The 22,340-nt window shown below is 37.9% G+C and overlaps 1 protein-coding gene and 4 long non-coding RNA genes across 8 annotated transcripts in view; 3 read left to right on the top strand and 2 right to left on the bottom strand.

Annotated features, from left to right (window-relative positions):
* Nucleotides 1-5,560, top strand: part of LOC148679925 (uncharacterized) — a 14,066-nt gene extending 8,506 nt beyond the window's left edge. Inside the window, exon 4 of the long non-coding RNA XR_015942241.1 lies at nt 5,009-5,560. This is a non-coding gene — a long non-coding RNA (uncharacterized LOC148679925). The remainder of the gene's footprint in view (nt 1-5,008) is intronic.
* LOC147844625 (uncharacterized) overlaps nt 1-7,470 on the bottom strand; it is a 14,988-nt gene extending 7,518 nt beyond the window's left edge. The window contains exons 1-3 of one of the 2 annotated variants that reach the window (XM_088649954.1): nt 7,316-7,470; nt 7,104-7,223; nt 4,752-5,524 (exon numbers count right to left, since the gene is read on the bottom strand). In XM_088649954.1, the coding sequence (XP_088506080.1) occupies nt 5,389-5,524; nt 7,104-7,223; nt 7,316-7,338 (279 nt within the window). In that variant the 5' untranslated portion in view covers nt 7,339-7,470 and the 3' untranslated portion in view covers nt 4,752-5,388. Of the gene's footprint in view, nt 1-4,751; nt 5,525-7,103; nt 7,224-7,315 lie in introns of those variants that run through there. The other variant, XM_088649953.1, reaches the window with a different exon arrangement.
* LOC137490073 (uncharacterized) lies at nt 7,030-12,985 on the top strand. Its single transcript, XR_015942242.1, has 3 exons — nt 7,030-7,317; nt 12,434-12,532; nt 12,708-12,985. It is a non-coding gene; the product is annotated as an uncharacterized LOC137490073 (long non-coding RNA).
* Nucleotides 10,689-14,896, bottom strand: LOC147844626 (uncharacterized). Its single transcript, XR_015482642.2, has 3 exons — nt 14,740-14,896; nt 14,532-14,651; nt 10,689-12,949 (listed from the first exon to the last, which is right to left on the bottom strand). It is a non-coding gene; the product is annotated as an uncharacterized LOC147844626 (long non-coding RNA).
* On the top strand, nt 14,458-22,340 carry LOC147844624 (uncharacterized). Of its 3 annotated transcripts, XR_015942237.1 has the most exons (6): nt 14,458-14,741; nt 16,674-16,772; nt 16,948-18,100; nt 18,224-18,980; nt 20,820-20,918; nt 21,081-22,340. It is a non-coding gene; the product is annotated as an uncharacterized LOC147844624 (long non-coding RNA). The 3 variants fall into 3 exon arrangements; XR_015942238.1 differs by lacking the exon at nt 14,458-14,741 and having other exon boundaries at nt 16,674-16,942; nt 17,065-18,100; nt 18,227-18,980; XR_015942239.1 differs by lacking the exon at nt 14,458-14,741 and having other exon boundaries at nt 16,674-16,942; nt 17,065-18,100.

The following is a 22,340-nucleotide window of genomic DNA, read 5'->3' as shown; positions in this document are numbered from 1 at the left end:
TTTTTTAGATGTTTCTAAAGATATTTAGATGGTTCTCTACATTTTTTGTATTTTTTCCATTCACTTGACATTTGAAAGTAAGGTTTCAGATTATTTTTGTTCTGTAACATAGCTGCTAACTTACGTAAATTTAATATAAAAAAAGCGGGAGTACCTAACCTAGAAAGGTAGAAGTGGTTTATGATGTGGAGCCTGAATGCTCAATTAGGTTTTTTCTATGGGGAATATTTTATATTTATTTCAATTATTTATTTATTTTACTTTCTTGCTTTTTTTTCTGGTTTCTTTGTTAACTTTTTAATGTTTTATTTCAACATGGAGTCTGTCAAAATCAGGATCTCAGGAAATGGCTAGTGTAACTACAGTGAATGGCAATGAGATGCGTCTAATCTCCTGGAATGTCAAAGGAATTAATAATAGGGTCAAGGCTGGCAAGGTTTTATTACATTTAAAGCAACTAAAGGCTGACATTATGTTTCTACAAGAAACACATTTAAAATCTTCTGATTTGACACGAATTAAGAGACCCTGGATGGGTAATTTTTACCATTCCAAATTTTCTCAAAGAGCTCGTGGGGCAGCTATTATAATGCATAGAAAGGTTATGTTTGAAGAGTCGCATATAATTTCAGATCCAAATGGTCGTTTTGTAATAGTCCAAGGCAAGCTAAACAATGTCCCAATCATTTTGGCCTCAGTCTATGCTCCCAATTGGGATGACGACAACTTTTTTGTAAAAATTTTTTCTATTCTTCCGAATGTGGCTGACCACCATATACTTATTGGGGGGGATTTTAACCTGGTTCAAGATATTGTGTTGGATAGATCCTCTTCTAAGCAATTAGTTTTATCCAAGTCGGCAAAAATAGTGGCAGACTATAGTTCTCAGTTGGGTATCTCTGACCCTTGGAGACACAAACATCCTCAGGATAAAATCTACTCTTTTTTTCTCACATGTGCATCATACATTCTCAAGGATTGATTTCTTTCTTCTTGATAATAAACTGTTAAACTGCGTCAAGGCATGTACCTATCATGCAATAGTAATTTCCGACCATTCCCCTGTATCCATAGATGTAGTTTTAGTCCCTAACAGACTTACATCCCCAATCTGGAGATTAGACTCTTCCAGATTATCAGATGACAATTTTAAAAACTTTGTAGCTTCGAAAATTAATTTGTATTTTGAACTTAATCAGACCCCAGATATCAGTAGTCTAACTATTTGGGAAGCTTTTAAAGCCTATATGCGGGGGCAGATTATTTCTTTTATATCTCACTTGAAGAAAACTGAAACTTCCAGATTGTCTTCAATCACAGATGATCTTCACAAATTAGATATATTATATGCCTCTTCCCCCTCCCCTTCCCTTTATAATAAACGAGTACAGTTACATGCAGAACATAATCTTTTACTGACAAATACAATAGCAAGACAACTTAGACAAAGCAAGCAACGTTTCTTTGAACATGGGGACAAAGCCGGTAAGCTTTTGGCTCACCAAGCCCGCACGATTTATGCCTCAAGGTGGATTTCAAAAGTCAAAGCGCCAACAGGTGAATTGACATCAGATCATAAAGGGATTAACTCTGTATTTTTAGATTACTATAAAACATTATATATGTCAGAAAATTCCTCGAACTTTACAAGCTGGGATTCCCTCAATGCCTTAACTTTTCCGAAAATTGACGAAACTCTTTCTATTAATTTAGGCAGTCCTATCACTGAGGTAGAGATACAAGAGGCAATTAAATCTATGCAATCTGGTAAATCGCCAGGTCCGGACGGCTTCACAGCCGAGTTTTATAAGTCATTTGCCTCCTCACTAACCCCAGTCTTAGCAAGGTTATATAACGATTCATTTAAAGAAGGCCACCTCCCACCCACTTTATGCGAAGCTTCAATATCATTGCTTCTTAAAAAAGATAAAGACCCCACCAACTGTAGCAGTTATAGGCCAGTATCACTGCTTAATGTGGATTTTAAAATTTTGGCTAAAGTATTGTCATGCCGTCTCCAATCTATACTACCATCTTTAATATGTCTAGACCAGACAGGCTTTATACCAATGAGACACTCATTCTTTAATACTAGGAGACTTCTTAATATTCTTTTTTCACCTCCTTCTGATTCACCAGAAATAATTTTGTCATTAGATGCTGAAAAGGCATTTGACAGAGTGGAATGGGCTTATTTATATTTTATTTTAGAGAAGTTTGGGTTTGATGCTAACTTTATCTCTTGGATTAAGTTACTCTATTCATCACCAGTTGCGTCAGTTTACACTAATGGATTAAATTCACCCCTTTTTTTCCTTCAACGTGGAACACGACAGGACTGTCCCCTTTCCCCCTTACTTTTTAACCTTGCTATAGAGCCTCTAGCTATATGGCTCCGTAGCCATAATGGTTTTGAGGGAATATCACGATATGGCTTAGTACATAAACTCTCATTCTATGCTGACAATCTCTTACTTTACATTTCTAATCCGGCCACCTCCCTACCAGTGATTTTGGACATTCTAGATAAATTCAGTCACCTCTCAGGTTATAAAAATAAATTTACAGAAAAGTGAACTATTTTTTGTCAACTCTGAAGCGAGTAAGATCTCATACTCACATTTTCCTTTTAAAATAGCTATAAGTGGGTTCAAATACCTTGGAATTTTCTTTACCAACTCATTCAATAACTTATTTATTAATAATTTCCAACCAGTGATTGTTAAAATCAAATTACACTTTTCTAAATGGTCATCACTACCTTTGTCCCTTGTAGGCCGTATTAATTTAGTAAAAAAGGTTATTTTACCTAAATTTCTCTATCTTTTTCAACATGTTCCAATTCTCATTAAGAAATCTTTTTTTACTAATTTGGATGGTATTTTACGTTCATTTATCTGGGGCAACAAGCCTGCACGCCTCAAGAAATCAGTTCTCCAACTTCCTAAATCCAAAGGAGGACTTGCACTTCCCAACTTCCAACAATACTACTGGGCTTGTAATATTAATAAGATTCTCTACTGGAAGAATCCTCCTCCAGCTGACAATTGTGCCCCCTGGGTTCACTCAGAGATAGTGTCAACAAAAGGCACTCTGCACTCTGTTATCAGCTCCCAGCTTCCATTAATTATCAGCGGAATTTCAACTAACTTGGTAGTCACTAACTCTATAAAAATTTGGGTTCAATTCAGAAAACATTACGGCTTACATAAAACATCTATCCATACACCTATTTTGAACAATAAATTTTTCTCACCATCTTGTTCTGATAACACTTTTCGCATTTGGGCAGCTAATGGACTCATTGAGGTAAAGGATTTATATGAAGACGGGGTATTTACATCTTTTTCATTCCTATCCACTAAATACAATCTCCCCAACAGTCACTTGTTTCGCTTCTTTCAGGTCAGACACTTTGTTAAGAAATTGTTTCCCCACTTTCCTAACCGCCCTCCTGAACACCATCTTGATTATTTTGTCAGTTTAGATACGGGTCAGAAACATTTAATATCAGCAATTTATAATTTAATAAGTACACTAAATGAAAATCCTATAGTGTCTCTCAAAGAATCTTGGGAAAATGACCTTGGCATTGATATTACGGAAGAACAATGGGAGGATATTTTAAAGATGGTCCACTCTTCTTCCATATGCGCCAGACATGGCCTAATGCAGTGTAAGGTACTCCATAGAGCTCATTTAACCAATGCCAAATTAGCCAGATTTTTCCCTGATAGAAGTGATGCCTGTCATCGTTGTAAGCAGTCTCCGGCCAACCATCTTCATATGTTCTGGAGTTGCCCTCAATTAAAAAATTTCTGGTCCAGTGTTTTTGACACACTCAATAAATCTACTAACATAAATCTAGACCCTAACCCCTTGACAGCGCTTTTTGGTATTTCAGAGATAGTTGACCTGACTGTTGCATCTCGCCAAGTTATTGCCTTTTCTACTCTTCTAGCTAGACGAGCCATTCTTATCAAATGGAAACAGGTGATTCCTCCATCACATGACATGTGGATCCGAGAAATTTTTAGTTACATAAAACTTGAAAAATTAAGATGTTTACTTGCAGGATCTCTCAAATCTTTTTACAAGACCTGGAACCCTGTTTTAGACTATATCAAAGGCTTACCTTGTTTAGTTGATATCAGATCTAATAAACAGTAATTAATTGAAAAGAGAAAATATTGACTCCTTAATGTGAACTTTTAATTACTATTTTTTTCAATTGTTATTATTATAATTTTATTTATTTTATTTATTTATTTTTTATTTATTTTGCTTGTATCGTAAACTTGCTCATTTATTATTATACTGTTTAACAATTTCTTTTAATTCTTGTATTTTATTTATTATTATTTTGTTTAGAGGATATGTTTGTTTATAATTCATACATTTGAACTTATTTTATTTTAAGGGGATAGTGGGAAAATAAGGAAAATAAGGAAAATAAGACACTGTAATTTTTCCTTTATTGTATTGTATACTATGATGTATTGTCTTGTTAATCCCAATAAAAAAAAAATAAAATAAAATAAATAAATAAAAAAAAATAAAAAAAGAAAAAAACGATGTAAATGTAGATGTAAATGTAAAAAAAAAAAAAAAAAAAAAAAAAGATGTAATTCAGAAATATCTCCACAGGAGGGCGACATGTTTAAATTCACACTATTAGATATGCAGTGGTGTCATTCACCAAAATCACCACACGAGGGCGAACATTTTAAATTCATCAAGTTCGCAGTGGTGTAATTCAGAAATATCTCCACAGGAGGGAGAAACCTTTATTATTTTAGAGCGGCAGCAGTGCAGTCCACAAAAATCCCCACAAGATGGCGAATATTTTAAATTCAGTAGATTCAAGATTTGCAAAAGTGTAGTTCAGAGAAATCTCCACAGGAGGGCGCAATATTTGATACATATGTAATATTTGTCTATTTGTATATTGTTAGATCAGATATTCAGCGTGTGTAATAATGTGTTTGTTTGTGTGTCGACTCTACAGGATCAGTGAAGTGTTGTGGACTGTAAGTCTGTTGAACAGAAGCAGAGACGAGTGGACAGACACTGACTTTACTGATGATGATCATCTGCTGCTGCACAGGTGATGTAGATCATGTGTGTGATTGGTTGTGTGTTTGTCTGTTCCACATGTCGGTTACCATCATTTGCTTTGTGGAGGGTCACTCCTCTACAAAGTAAATGATGGTAACCGAAGCGGGTGGGGAGGGGACGAAGGCCCAGAATTTTTATACAGTTCATTTTAAATTTTTTGCCAGGCTGTAAAGTATAACCCCTGCTGGACACGGCTCCGGAAGCTCCAGGGGGAGACCGAACTGGTATCCCCCCTTCTTCAGGCGCGCCTCACACTCACTCACCATTCACTCATATCGCAGAGTTCTGGCTGGCCTTGAACCAGCAACCCCTGAAGCCGTGGGGCAGCGCTCTTACCACAGAGCCACAGATCTCCATGTCTGAACACTTGCTGGAACTGATGTTGGACTGCTGACCTGTGTGTGAGCTGATTCAATAAAACAAGATATATGTCAGATCTGAACCCTTGTCTTTATGAGTCTCTTCCTTAGAGAACTTGTGTTTATTCACTCATCAACCATCATTAGTTTCACATCAGCGTCCATCATCTTGGTGAGCATAATGAACTCAGTGGGACATTAGCCATGGTGAGGTTTGAACCCGGGTCTCTTAGATTAAAGATCAACACATTAAGACCTGAGCCACTGAGTCTGGACAGTGAAAGTGAGGTCAGATTGGGGGTTTATGACTATTCTCATAACGACCAGGGTTTGACACATGTTTCTTTGTAATTTGGCCCACGAAAAACCCACTGCCAAATGTCAAACCCTGTGGCTCAAAGGATGAGCGTTCGCCTGCTATTTAGAAGTGTGAAGGATCGAATCTTATTTCTGCCAGATCGAGATACAAGTCAGATTTGAACTCTTGTCTTTATGAGTCTCTTCCTCAGAGAACTTGTGTTTATTCACCCATCATGGGTTTCGTTCCATCATCAGGGGCTCCTGGTCAGTATAATGAGGTCAAGATGGACATTAGCCATAGTGAGGTTTGAACCCAGGTCTCCTTGATTAAAGATCAATAGTTTATGACTTGAGCCACTGAGTCTAGATGGTGAACAATGTGTCTGAATGAGGCTTTATCACTGTTTTCATCATAAACAAGGTTTGACATATGTTTCTTTGTAATTTGGCTCACAAAACAACTACTGCCTGATGTCAAGCCCTGTGGTTCAGTGGATGAGCCTTTGCCTGACATACAGGAGACATGGGTTCAAATCCCACTATTGCTTATTTTACTTTCGGTTGCTGGAATTCAATCAAACGGTGTGGCCCAAACAGCAGCTGACAGACTGAAAGCCATGATGGGCTAGTGGATGAACACATGGTCGCGGTGTACAAGGTACCGACAGAGTCCTGGGTACGAAACCCACCTCATTGTGTGGCTCACACCAACACAAGTGCAAGTTAATTAGAGCGGGAACACACACATAAAATTACTATCTTGTTTTTCTGATTATCTCAGCAGTAAAAAGCAGCGGCAGTGCTTAGATTTGAACCCAGGTATTCTGTGACAGCTTCAGATGTCATGATGTGTGCTCTGACCACTACACCATCACCACATACATAAACCCACATTTCTGTCTCCAATGGGAGGATAACCACATTCTACACATTTTGAAAAAAAAAAACTAAATAAACACAAATAATTCATATCAAATGTAAATTATTTTAAATAAATGTAAACTGCATCATATGCGAATATATTATTATATTTCACTATTCAAAATGTGGAAAACATGCTTATTCTTCAATCAGACACATGAACATGTTTCAAATTATCTTACAGCTGCTTGTGGGGCTTTAAATGTCACTAAACACAATTAAACACTGGAAAATATCATCATTTACTTCTAAAGTCTCCTCATACTGTACTGATGACTCTACACCAAATCTGGCCAATCACATGCTCTCCACAGAAAGTCCCTCCCCCAACAAACACGCGACAGAGCAGCAGCACAACAAACACACTTTCTGGACTCTCTACTGGAAATATGAGCTCATAAATACCTTTCCTGGAGCTGTGAATCCGCCTGGATGTGGAGGAGCGTGTGGAGGAGCGTCAGCTGTTGAGCGCAGCTCAAAGATCTGCAGCAGAAACACAACAGACACACGTGTGTATCTTCACTGCTGCAGAGGAGAGAGAGAGAGAGAGCAAAGACTAAACACAAACACTACAACAACATCACTACAAACTAAACCAACGAAGCAAAGTCCCTTACAGGTGAGTCTCGTTACTCTCCATTTCTGCACTTGGTGTGGCTTTTCCTCACTGTCGGGCTGTAATATCTGCTGTTGACTGACATTATGAGTCTGTCACTGAGCTGTCATCTGCTGGAGCTCAACTTGACGCCAGTAAAACGGTGTACCTGTGCTGATCTGGTGTCGCTGTTGTCAAAGGTGTTCAGGCTAAAAGAGCTGATGCCCTCTAGTGGTCGTACTTATAATTTAAAACTTAATGAACAGTTTAATACAATATAGGATTTTACAAAAGCAGAAAGTCATCTTTATATCTTTATAAGGCATTTAGTGAAGGAAATGTGTTCGTATTTTTGTTGGTAAAATTATCATTTGTGTCTGCGTCAATTAAATCTGTAAGCAATGAAAACATTCTGCATCCCCAATATAAGAGCTCGTTAAACAAGTTCTATGTGTCTTTATTGATGAGTGGCGCATTAATTACCTACAGGCTAAATGATCATCTGGAGTGAAGAACATCATGGTGAGAAAGTCACAAGCTTGGAGGTTCAATATTCATGTTTAGCATTTAATTGATCAATATTTGATGTCAAGTCTGTCATCATCAGCTTCTGGAAATTGTTTCATATTACATTCGTATTGGTTTGATATTTCCACATTGTTCATCAAGCATTTGTGCTGAAGTTCAATATAAAGTGAGCACAAATAATGACCCATGAATGATTAGATGATTGAGTATATGCTTTAATAATTATATTGACATTGTAAGGAGGGAAATGAACAGTTGAGACCAAAACGACTGCTGTGTCAGATCAAGAGAAGACTCTGAGCCGCAGATTCAATGAAATTAAAATAATTTACTGGAGATAGTTTGTGGTTCTGCGGCAGGAGGGCTTCACACTAGCATTGAGTTCGCTGGTCGATCTCCCTGCCTTACACTAAGACAGAAAATCTCTCCTGCATACAAAGAAAATTACTTTACAGAGAATTTACACATAAAATAGAAAAACTCAGGAATCAGTTGTTTTAATCCACCAGGAATCCAGTTCCCCTCGAGAGCTCTCCATGACCTCTGACCTGGCTTGGTAGATGGGCCATTCTTCAACTACGGGCACTTTTAGCCTTGTGAAGTTGAATAAAAAAAACTTGTTCAAAATTAACGTAACATAGCCTCATAAGTTTAAACACTTTGTCTAGTTTTAAGATCTGTAAGAGGACAAACTCAGATAAGAAGAGAAACATTTTTTCCATCGTGAACTGAACAAATGTCAATTCCAGCACATCTCAATATACAGCTTATATTTGTAAATGACATAAATGATGGCAGTCAAACATTGTCTAAGATCATTTTTGTATCTAGTTTAACCAAATATTTCCACAATATCGATAATAATTATACATTTGTCAGTGAAATAAATTAGTTGTGTGCTGAATTGTACACCTGTCACACTCTAAAACTTAATATTAATTTGGTTAAGAGCTTATTAGAAAATAAATAAACTGAATTTGTATATTAAATAGAGCATGAACTCATACATTGTGAATACACTTTAATGTGTGATGAGAACTTTTTAAATGTTTTTAATAATGTGTGTGGTGATGGAAATGACATTTCAACAGTTTATTGTGAAAATAATGAAAAATAGCTTTACCGATTAGCTTTGAATTGGTACAAGTCTTTCATATATACAAAACACTCTTATTTACCCTCATTTTGTTTTGGTTTTTAAAAACATCTTTGAAGGTACAGCATCTTTGGAAATGATGTAGAATAAATGTATTTCCTTATCAAGCAATATTTATCTTGATTTTTCTTCAAGTGTTGTTGATGAAAACTTAAATTCCCTCCATCCTATACATGTTCTCAGATGGCACTATTCATTTTCATAGAAACCACCTAAATAATCTTTCACACAAACCTTTTAAAGAGACATTACAGTGTTGTGGTGGAAATGACACTGATACTGTGCGACAGCTATATTTTATATAAAAAATAATATTGATGATAGTCTCACATTGACAACTATAAAACATTTACCTTATTTCACTAGTGCTTCATTAAGATACATTAATAGATACCAGATAAATAATACTTTAAAATGTTCTTTTCATTGTTGAAGTTTAAAACTCTGAGTGTGCGACAAAGATTTTGACACCTAAAAGAAGGTTGAATAATATGAAAAATATATAATAGAAAGGTAGTAAATTTTTTAAAGTAGGTTTTAGTATTAGTTTGACAAAGAAAGAGGAATTTGAACAAAATTATATATATGTTTGGATATTTGATCAAAGGACATAAAAGTGCTCGTAGTTGAAGAATTACCCAGATCCTGAAAATAGAGATTTGACAGACACAGACGCTTCAGCTGAACACATCACTACATTAGGTCATGTTTAACTTCAGTCACTGAGCAAAATCATGTCAAAGATTAAAAACTGATTCAAATAATCATAATAATAAAGTCAACAAGAACAGATTTTGATCCTTCCTGAAACAGATGAAGACAGAAAACGACTCGCTTCAACAGGAAGCAGAACTGTGCTCACGATGACCTCAGTTTACTCAAACCTCTCTGTCATTTGAAGATCTCCATAAAAACTGTGTGATATTTAGGGATGTCCCGATACAACATTCTAACTTCCGATACGATACCGATATTAAAGCCTTCAGTACGAACCGATACCAATATTAATCCGATATCAGCACAAATCATGAATACTTTACTTTTACCTATTTTGTTGAGTGGAATGTATGAACGGCTAGATCAAACTAAGAACAAAAGTCAGCAACAGTTAGTATGGAAATAAACGACCAATTTATAAACTATTGGTTGCATAAATGTGAACCTTTTACATAAGAATATATAAAAAGAATTAATAAATATTAAGACCCTGAAAAAAATCTTAATTTAATAAACCAAATCTATATTTTTAAAGTGCAAAAAACTAATTAAAGGTCACTTCAGTTATTTACTTTTTATTATCAGCAAATGGTAGAAACAGCTGAGAGCAGAAACATTAGAGAAAAAAACATTGTTAATTGAACAACTGCTAATGGTTGAGTGTCCAAAGTTTCAATTACACACACAGCTTCTTGATGAATTTGTGATCCAGTTTCGAGCTGAAAAATATCTTTCACACAGGGAAGCAGAAATAGGGAGTTAATGTTATAAGTTATTGTTAAATTAATAAAAATGTGCAGATATTTAATCTGTGTTTGTATCATAGGAAGATTATGGCTTTATCAATGTTCCCAAACAAAACCTTATTAATTTTAATAATAATACATATTGCACATATTATCTTTAACATAAATTTACTTGCAGTAGCTGGATTGAAACACACCTTTTCTCCACAGCACATGCAATAATGTGACTTTAAAAAATAATTTTATTTATCAAAATTCATTTTATTTGCATAATATATTGCACAGATTCCACCCTACAGCCCACATGAGAAAAGTATGACAATGTAAATAGAGACAGAACTGCAAAATCATGTGCAAAGCTGACACTGTTGATCAGAGCACTTTATCTTCTGGGCTTTTTAAAGAAGAGTTAAACATGGGAATGCCTCTAATTAAATTTTACTTCTGCCAGAAAGTAATACCATTCTGTCTTTTAAACTGTAATGGCCCTCAGCAACAGCATGATTTCTTATTCTTATTTAATAGACAATTAAAACAACAAAAATGTTTAGCATTTAACACCTTTTACATGACAGCTATAGAAAACGAAAGCAGAATCCGGGACATGTTAGGCGATTTAGAAATCCTGGCTGTATGCATTTTTAAGTCTCAAATAGAGGACATGTCCAGGAAAAAGAGGATGTATTGTCAGCCTAAATAATGAGCTGGGTCAGACTATTTAGTAAAAGGCTTTTCTTCGCCTGTCCTCGCGCTCTTCTCAATGCGACTATTAAAGTCAGATGTCCTGCGCATCTCTGAAGTCTGAAGCAGCAGAGCACCCGAGTCTGTGGAGTTTCTCACGCACACAGAACCGGGCCGCTGAGGTAAAGTCTTATGTGTGGGAAGCGCTGGTGTTGCATTGGCTATCACACTGGATAAACCACGATATGCCATGGCCGAATTGTAATGTAGATGTTTAAAATGAGGCTAGCATGGTGTGCGGTTGTCGCCATTTAGTGCAATGCTTAGCAGCGTATACAAAACAATGTAACTTAAAGATCGCTTGACGTGAAGTAAATAAACCAGTAGAGATGTGTCATTGTTGCTAGCGTCAGCGTGTGCTACCGTCACAATAGATTTCTATCGTAATTCACCATAACTTAGCGTGAAGAGCATGTTAAATCTTGAAGGGACTTTGCTAGCAAGCTGTGTTGTGGTCACGTGGGATTTGCATGCTAGCTCTGGACGCTGCTAGATAGAATGGCTGTAGCGGAGTTTAGAGCGAATCGGACTGCTTATATTGGAGATTTTTAACGCAGCCCGATATCATTTTTTGGACTGATATCGGACGAATTTCTGATATCAATATCGGATCGGGACATCCCTAGTAATATTTAGCATTTGATGATGAGTCTTTATTTAATAATAATTACTTTTTTAGTTTGTTTAAACCTCAAGACTTTCTGCTTCCTTTTACACATTAAAGTGTTTCTGGTTGTCAGCATCAGTGGAGGAAAATACACAGAACTACAGCTGCGCCACAGGAAGGTGAAATCTCAGTGCTTTACATTTGCTGTGCTGAAGTTCAGGAAAAACATCAGCACAATCTTTCAAATCAACTGAACTGCAAAAGTGTAATTCAGAAATATCTCCACAGGAGGGCGACATGTTTAAATTCACACTATTAGATATGCAGTGGTGTCATTCACCAAAATCACCACACGAGAGCAAACATTTAGAAGTTCGCAGTGGTGTTAATTCAGAAATATCTCCACAGGAGGGAGAAACGTTCATTATTTTAGAGCGGCAGCAGTGCAGTCCACAAAAATCCCCACAAGAGGGCGAATTTTTAAATTCAGCAGATTCAAGATTTGCAAAAGTGTAGTTCAGAGAAATCTCCACAGGAGGGCGCAATATTTGATACATATGTAATGTAACATATGTTATTTGTCTATTGTTAGATCAGATATTCAGTGTGTGTAATAATGTGTTTATTTGTGTGTCGACTCTACAGGATCAGTGAAGTGTTGTGGACTGTAAGCCTGTTGAACAGAAGCAGAGACGAGTGGACAGACACTGACTGTAATGATGATGATCATCTGCTGCTGCACAGGTGATGTAGATCATGTGTGTGATTGGTTGTGTGTGTGTCTGTTCCACATGTCGGTTACCATCATTTGCTTTGTGGAGGGTCACTCCTCTACAAAGTAAATGATGGTAACCGAAACGGGTGGGGAAGGGACGAAGGTCCAGAATTTTTATACAGTTCATTTTAAATTTTTTGCCAGGCTGTAAAGTATAACCCCTGCTGGACACGGCTCCGGAAGCTCCAGGGGGAGACCGAACTGGTATCCCCCCTTCTTCAGGCGCGCCTCACACTCACTCACCATTCACTCATATCGCAGAGTTCTGGCTGGCCTTGAACCAGCAACCCCTGAAGCCATGGGGCAGCGCTCTTACCACAGAGCCACAGATCTCCATGTCTGAACACTTGCTGGAACTGATTTTGGACTGCTGACCTGTGTGTGAGCTGATTCAATAAAACAAGATATATGTCAGATCTGAACCCTTGTCTTTATGAGTCTCTTCCTCAGAGAACTTGTGTTTATTCACTCATCAACCATAATTAGTTTCACATCAGCGTCCATCATCTTGATGAACATAATGAATTGTGTGGGACATTAGCCATGGTGAGGTTTGAACCCGGGTCTCCTAGATTAAAGCTCAACACTTTATTACCTGAGCCACTGAGTCTGGACAGTGAAGGAGGTGTCAGATTGGGGGTTTATGACTATTCTCATAACGACCAGGGTTTGCCACATGTTTCTTTGTAATTTGGGCCACGAAAAACCTGCTGCCAAATGTCAAACCCTTTGGCTCAAAGGATGAGCGTTCGCCTGCTATTTAGAAGTGTGAAGGATCGAATCTCATTTCTGCCAGATCGAGATACAAGTCAGATTTGAACTCTTGTCTTTATGAGTCTCTTCCTCAGAGAACTTGTGTTTATTCACTCATCATGGGTTTCGTTCCATCATCAGGAGCTCCTGGTCAGTATAATGACATCAAGATTGCTGTAACCATAGTGAGGTTCGAACCCGGGTCTCCTTGATTAAAGATCAATAGTTTATGACTTGAGCCACCAAGTCTAGATGGTGAACAATGTTTCTGAATGAGGCTTTATCACTGTTTTCATCATAAACACGGTTTGACATATGTTTCTTTGTAATTTGGCTCACAAAACAACTACTGCCTGGTGTCAAGCCCTGTGGTTCAGTGGATAAGCGTTTGCTTGCCATAAGGAAACATAGGTTCAAATCCCACTATTGCTTATTTTACTTTCGGTTGCTGGAATTCAGTCACACAGTGTGGTCCAAACAGCAGCTGACAGACTGAAAGCCATGATGGGCTAGTGGAAGAACACAAGATTGCGGTGGACAACATTACAGCAGAGGCCTGGGTTTGAAACCCACTTCGATGTGTGGCTCACAACGACATAAGTGCAGACAACAAGGTAATTAGAGCGGGAACACACACATAAAATACTTTGTTGTTTTTCTGATTATCTCAGCAGTAAAAAGCAGCAGTAATGCTCGGATTTGAACCCAGGTGTGCTGTGACAGCTTCAGATGTCCTGCTGTGTGCTCTGACCACTACACCATCACCACACACATAAACCCACATTTCTTTCTCCAATGGGAGGATAACCACATTCTACACATTTTGAAAAAAAAAATTAAATAAACACAAATAATTCATATCAAATGTAAATTATTTTAAATAAATGTAAACTGCATCATATGCGAATATATTATTATATTTCACTATTCAAAATGTGGAAAACATGCTTATTCTTCAATCAGACACATGAACATGTTTCAAATTATCTTACAGCTGCTTGTGGGGCTTTAAATGTCACTAAACACAATTAAACACTGGAAAATATCATCATTTACTTCTAAAGTCTCCTCATACTGTACTGATGACTCTACACCAAATCTGGCCAATCACATGCTCTCCACAGAAAGTCCCTCCCCCAACAAACACGCGACAGAGCAGCAGCACAACAAACACACTTTCTGGACTCTCTACTGGAAATATGAGCTCATAAATACCTTTCCTGGAGCTGTGAATCCGCCTGGATGTGGAGGAGCGTGTGGAGGAGCGTCAGCTGTTGAGCGCAGCTCAAAGATCTGCAGCAGAAACACAACAGACACACGTGTGTATCTTCACTGCTGCAGAGGAGAGAGAGAGAGCAATGACTGAACACAAACACTACAACAACATCACTACAAACTAAACCAACCAAGCAAAGTCCCTTACAGGTGAGTCGCGTTACTCTCCATTTCTGCACTTGGTGTGGCTTTTCTTCACTGTCGGGCTGTAATATCTGCTGTTGACTGACATTATGAGTCTGTCACTGAGCTGTCATCTGCTACTGGAGCTCAACTTGACGCCAGTAAAACGGTGTACCTGTGCTGATCTAGTGTCGCTGTTGTCAAAGGTGTTCAGACTAAAAGAGCAGCTCGCTGAATAAATAAATACTATTTAAATCAGGATCGGCAGAGAGGCAGGAATTAAACTCAGATCATCGTGAGCACAGTTTTGCTACATGTCTGTCTGTTTAACTAATTTTTAATGTTTAAAGCATATACTCAAACATCTAATCATTCATAAGTGATTAATTTTCTCACTTTATTTAGAGTTTCAGGGCATATTTTTGATTGACAGTGTAGAAATATCAAATAATTATCATTAAAATACGAAACAATTTAAAAAAAACTATTGATTTCAGGCTCAACATAAAAAAATATTGTTGAATAAAATGTAAAACATAAACAAACTGATCAGTGAATGTCCGCTTGAACTGAGAAAATGTGACTTTAAACAGAGAGCAGCTGAAGCTGTATTGATGTGTTTTACTGTCTTTACTGCAGATGAAGTTGGTATGTGCTTATCAAATAAACATTTCAGACGTTTCTATGGATGCTGCACAATTTTTATGTCAAATTTAAGAATTTGAGTCCTGAAGAATAAATAAATCAGTGGAGATGTCCAATAGCAGAGTTTCACTGTGTTTGTTTACAGTCTACTGTGGACATCAGCTGATTCACAAACACATTCATATTATCCACATTCAGTGCACTGCTCAGTCCTCTGCCATTTTGATCTATATAAGAGTATTTTGTAGTCTGCTGAGTATAAGTGTGTACATACTACAAAATGCACATTTAAAAATAGTCAATCACTCGGCTATTACTGTAATCTTTCTGAAGTGAAAGAACTGCAAAACACTTTATTAAACACCAACAGTTGAAGCAGAGGTTGATATTAATTCTGCCTGTTTTATATCAGAGCTTCAAAATACAACAGAATAAATCTCCGCCGGTCTCTTTTGTTAAGTTTAATTATAATGTAGCCTAAATTTATCCATAACACAATAATGCAGGCCGCAAGTCAGATCACAGCTTACTCAAATTCATAAATATGGTTGATATGAACCTTCTGACTCTAGTCATATTTTATAGGAAATGAATGAGCATATTAAACTGTTTCTGGAGGTTTACCTAAACAAATCACAAACCTACTAAATATCAGAGAACAATTGAGCTTATTGAATCAATGCAGAATATGCAGCACCTCAGAATCATTCGATTTGCAAAGGTGTAATTCAGAAATATCTTTACACAAGCGTGAAACGTTTAACTTCATTATTTTATAACAGCAGCAGTGCAGTTTACAAACATCAGCACAAGAGTAATATATATCATAATATTTTAAACTCATAAGATTTGTTATGGTGTACTTCTGAGAAATCTTTAAACGAGGGCAATAAAATGTTGGTTGTCAGCAATAGAGGAGGAAAATACACATAACTACAGCTGCGCCACAGGAAGGTGAAATCTCAGTGCTTTACATTTGCTGTGCTAAAATTCAGAAAAAACATCAGCACAATCTTTCAAATCAATAAATCTGGAAATGTGTAATTCAGAAATATCTCCACAGGAGGGAGAAACTTTGCATTTGAGTATTTTAGAATGGCAGCAGTGCAGTTCACAAAAATCACCACAAGAAGGTGCTGTTATAGCGAATATTTTAAATTCAGCAGATTTAAGATTTGCAAAGGTGTAATTCAAAATAATCTCCACAGGAGGGCGCAATATTTGATACACATGTAATATTTGTCTATTTGTCTATTGTTAGATCAGATATTCAGCGTGTGTAATAATGTGTTGATTTGTGTGTCGACTCTACAGGATCAGTGAAGTGTTGTGGACTGTAAGCCTGTTGAACAGAAGCAGAGACGAGTGGACAGACACTGACTGTACTGATGATGATCATCTGCTGCTGCACAGGTGATGTACATCATGTGTGTGATTGGTTGTGTGTGTGTCTGTTCCACATGTCGGTTACCATCATTTGCTTTGTGGAGGGTCACTCCTCTACAAAGTAAATGATGGTAACCGAAACGGGTGGGGAAGGGACGCAGGTCCAGAATTTTTATACAGTTCATTTTAAATTTTTTGCCAGGCTGTAAAGTATAACCCCTGCTGGACACGGCTCCGGAAGCTCCAGGGGGAGACCGAACTGGTATCCCCCCTTCTTCAGGCGCGCCTCACACTCACTCACCATTCATTCATATCGCAGAGTTCTGGCTGGCCTTGAACCAGCAACCCCTGAAGCCATGGGGCAGCGCTCTTACCACAGAGCCACAGATCTCCATGTCTGAACACTTGCTGGAACTGATTTTGGACTGCTGACCTGTGTGTGAGCTGATTCAATAAAACAAGATATATGTCAGATCTGAACCCTTGTCTTTATGAGTCTCTTCCTCAGAGAACTTGTGTTTATTCACTCATCAACCATCATTAGTTTCACATCAGCGTCCATCATCTTGGTGAACATAATGAATTGTGTGGGACATTAGCCATGGTGAGGTTTGAACCCGGGTCTCCTAGATTAAAGCTCAATACTTTAAGACCTGAGCCACTGAATCTGGACAGTGAAGGAGGTGTCAGATTGGGGGTTTATGACTATTCTCATAACGACCAGGGTTTGCCACATGTTTCTTTGTAATTTGGGCCACGAAAAACCTGCTGCCAAATGTCAAACCCTTTGGCTCAAAGGATGAGCGTTCGCCTGCTATTTAGAAGTGTGAAGGATCGAATCTCATTTCTGCCAGATCGAGATACAAGTCAGATTTGAACTCTTGTCTTTATGAGTCTCTTCCTCAGAGAACTTGTGTTTATTTACTCATCATGGGTTTCATTCCATCATCAGGGGCTCCTGGTCAGTATAATGAGGTCAAGATGGACATTAGCCATAGTGAGGTTTGAACCCGGGTCTCCTTGATTAAAGATCAATAGTTTATGACTTGAGCCACTGAGTCTAGATGGTGAACAATGTGTCTGAATGAGGCTTTATCACTGTTTTCATCATAAACAAGGTTTGACATATGTTTCTTTGTAATTTGGCTCACAAAACAACTACTGCCTGATGTCAAGCCCTGTGGTTCAGTGGATGAGCCTCTGCCTGACACACAGGAGACATGGGTTCAAATCCCACTATTGCTTACTTTACTTTCGGTTGATGGGATTCAATCAGACAGTGTGGCCCAAACAGCAGCTGATAGACTGAAAGCCATGATGGGCTAGTGGATGAACACATGGTTGTGGTGGACAAGGTAACGACAGAGTCCTGGGAACGAAACCCCCCTCGATGTGTGGCTCACACCAACACAAGTGCAAGGTAATTAGAGTGAGAACACACACATAAAATTACTATGTTGTTTTTCTGATTATCTCAGCAGTAAAAAGTAGCGACAGTGCTTGGATTTGAACCCAGGTATGCTGTGACAGCTTCAGATGTCCTGCTGTGTGCTCTGACCACTACACCATCACCACACACATAAACCCACATTTCTGTCTCCAATGGGAGGATAACCACATTCTACACATTTTGAAAAAAAAACTAAATAAACACAAATAATTCATATCAAATGTAAATTATTTTAAATAAATGTAAACTGCATCATATGCGAATATATTATTATATTTCACTATTCAAAATGTGGAAAACATGCTTATTCTTCAATCAGACACATGAACATGTTTCAAATTATCTTACAGCTGCTTGTGGGGCTTTAAATGTCACTAAACACAATTAAACACTGGAAAATATCATCATTTACTTCTAAAGTCTCCTCATACTGTACTGATGACTCTACACCAAATCTGGCCAATCACATGCTCTCCACAGAAAGTCCCTCCCCCAACAAACACGCGACAGAGCAGCAGCACAACAAACACACTTTCTGGACTCTCTACTGGAAATATGAGCTCATAAATACCTTTCCTGGAGCTGTGAATCCGCCTGGATGTGGAGGAGCGTGTGGAGGAGCGTCAGCTGTTGAGCGCAGCTCAAAGATCTGCAGCAGAAACACAACAGACACACGTGTGTATCTTCACTGCTGCAGAGGAGAGAGAGAGAGAGAGCAAAGACTGAACACAAACACTACAACAACATCACTACAAACTAAACCAACGAAGCAAAGTCCCTTACAGGTGAGTCGCGTTACTCTCCATTTCTGCACTTGGTGTGGCTTTTCTTCGCTGTCGGGCTGTAATATCTGCTGTTGACTGACATTATGAGTCTGTCACTGAGCTGTCATCTGCTACTGGAGCTCAACTTGACGCCAGTAAAACGGTGTACCTGTGTTGTTCTGGTGTCGCTGTTGTCAAAGGTGTTCAGGCTAAAAGAGCAGCTCGCTGATGCCGCCTAGTGGAGCGGATGGGATCTGCGCTTTAATGCAGAAAAATCCAAGTCTGCATGCAGATACTATTGGAGAAAGACTGACCAAATCTGCCTCTTGCAGAGTTTACAATTTTTTTTTCATCCACTCATTGCGTTTTCATTCAGCAACAGAAATACTTATAATACAAAACCTAATGAACGACTTAATACAAAATAGGATTAAAAATAAAGCAGCCAGTCATCTTTATAAGGCATTTAGTAAAGGAAATGTGTTCGTATTTTTGTTGGTAAAAATTATCATTTGTGTCTGCTAAATTAGTTGTGTGCTGGATTGTACACCTGTCACACTCTAAAACTTAATATTAATTTGGTTAAGAGCTTATTAGAAAATAAATAAACTGAATTTGTATATTAAATAGAGCATGAACTCATTCATTGTGAATACACTTTAATGTGTGATGAGAACTTTTTAAATGTTTTTAATAATGTGTGTGGTGATGGAAATGACATTTCAACAGTTTATTGTGAAAATAATGAAAAATAGCTTCACCGATTAGATTTGAATTGATACAAGCCTTTCATATATACAAAACACTCTTATTTACCTTCATTTTGTTTTGGTTTTACATTTTTTAAGTAGGTTTTATTGTTAGTTTGACAAAGAAAGAGGAATTTGAACCAAATTATATATATGTTTGGATATTTGATCAAAGGACATAAAAGTGCTCATAGTTGAAGAATTACCCAGATCCTGAAAATAGAGATTTGACAGACACAGACGCTTCAGCTGAACACATCACTACATTAGGTCATGTTTAACTTCAGTCACTGAGCAAAATCATGTCAAAGATTAAAAACTGATTCAAATAATCATAATAATAAAATCAACAAGAACAGATTTTGATCCTTCCTGAACAGATGAAGACAGAAAACGACTCGCTTCAACAGGAAGCAGAACTGTGCTCACGATGACCTCAGTTTAACTCAAGCCTCTCTGTCATTTGAAGATCTCCATAAAAACTGTGTGATATTTAGCATTTGATAAGTCTCTATTTAATAATAATTACTTTTTTAGTTTAGACCTCAAGACTTTCTGCTTCCTTTTACACATTAAAATGTTTCTGGTTGTCAGCATCAGTGGAGGAAAATACACATAACTACAGCTGCGCCACAGGAAGGTGAAATCTCAGTGCTTTACATTTGCTGTGCTGAAGTTCAGGAAAAACATCAGCACAATCTTTCAAATCAACGGATCTGCAAAAGATGTAATTCAGAAATATCTCCACAGGAGGGCGACATGTTTAAATTCACACTATTAGATATGCAGTGGTGTCATTCACCAAAATCACCACAGGAGGGTAAACATTTTAAATTCATCAAGTTCGCAGTGGTGTAATTCAGAAATATCTCCACAGGAGGGAGAAACCTTTATTATTTTAGAGCGGCAGCAGTGCAGTCCACAAAAATCCCCACAAGAGGGCGAATATTTTAAATTCAGTAGATTCAAGATTTGCAAAAGTGTAGTTCAGAGAAATCTCCACAGGAGGGCGCAATATTTGATACTTATGTAATATTTGTCTATTTGTCTATTGTTAGATCAGATATTCAGCGTGTGTAATAATGTGTTGATTTGTGTGTCGACTCTACAGGATCAGTGAAGTGTTGTGGACTGTAAGTCTGTTGAACAGAAGCAGAGACGAGTGGACAGACACTGACTGTACTGATGATGATCATCTGCTGCTGCACAGGTGATGTACATCATGTGTGTGATTGGTTGTGTGTGTGTCTGTTACCATCATTTGCTTTGTGGAGGGTCACTCCTCTACAAAGTAAATGATGGTAACCGAAACGGGTGGGGAAGGGACGCAGGTCCAGAATTTTTATACAGTTCATTTTAAATTTTTTGCCAGGCTGTAAAGTATAACCCCTGCTGGACACGGCTCCGGAAGCTCCAGGGGGAGACCGAACTGGTATCCCCCCTTCTTCAGGCGCGCCTCACACTCACTCACCATTCACTCATATCGCAGAGTTCTGGCTGGCCATGAACCAGCAACCCCTGAAGCCGTGGGGCAGCGCTCTTACCACAGAGCCACAGATCTCCTGTCTGAACACTTGCTGGAACTGATGTTTGACTCTACCCGAGCTGTGATTTTAATAATAAACTAAGCAACAGAGTAACCTCTTCGTGTGTCATGAACCCATGTCTCCATCATCATCTTGTTCTCAGAGCACATGTTAATCCACTGACCCACCATGGATTCACAGTGAAGTGGGGCATTTAAGCGATTTTGTCGTATTTAATGATTACAATTTAACATAATTGGAGTGGGATTAGAACTCACAACCTCATGACTACTGTCACAGCTCATTATTCCTTGCACCACTGAGCCAGCAGAGATTTGACTTGTGTTAGTTTAATAGACTCTATAATAAACTTAAGTGTGTTGCACCCTCCTCTGGGAACAACATTGTTACGAATGGACTGTTACACCCTCCTGTGGTGGTTTTAGCTAACTACATCAAATTTACTTTATTGTGCCCTCCTGTGGTAATTTTTGTAAACTACATCACAAATTGACATTAATGCGCCCTCCTGTGGTGATTTTTGTAAACTACATCACAAATTGACGTTAATGCACCCTCCTGTGGGGATTTTTGTAAACTACATCACAAATTGACATTAATGCGCCCTCCTGTGGGGATTTTTGTAAACTACATCACTACAAATTGACATTAATGCGCCCTCCTGTGGTGATTTTTGTAAACTACATCACAAATTGACGTTATTGCGCCCTCCTGTGGTGATTTTTGTAAACTACATCACAAATTGACGTTAATGCGCCCTCCTGTGGTGATTTTTGTAAACTACATCACAAATTGACGTTAATGCGCCCTCCTGTGGTGATTTTTGTAAACTACATCACAAATTGACGTTATTGCGCCCTCCTGTGGTGATTTTTCATGAACTACATTGTTAAAATGAACCTTGTTTCACCCTCCTCTAGTAAATCGTGAACTACACTGACTTTATTGATCTTTAATTTAACGTGATGAATTTTGTGAACTACATCTCAAAAAAAAAGATTTAATCAATCCTTAATGCATCACATCGTCCTCTGGTGCTTTTTGTTAACTACACCACTACAAATTGACTTGAACTGACTCACTAT

The sequence above is a fragment of the Danio rerio genome, chromosome 4 (genome assembly GCF_052040795.2).
Source record: "Danio rerio strain M-AB ecotype USA chromosome 4, GRCz13ab, whole genome shotgun sequence".
In the NCBI taxonomy this organism is placed as follows: Eukaryota; Metazoa; Chordata; class Actinopteri; order Cypriniformes; family Danionidae; genus Danio; species Danio rerio.
This window is presented reverse-complemented; position numbering and strand designations above follow the sequence as displayed.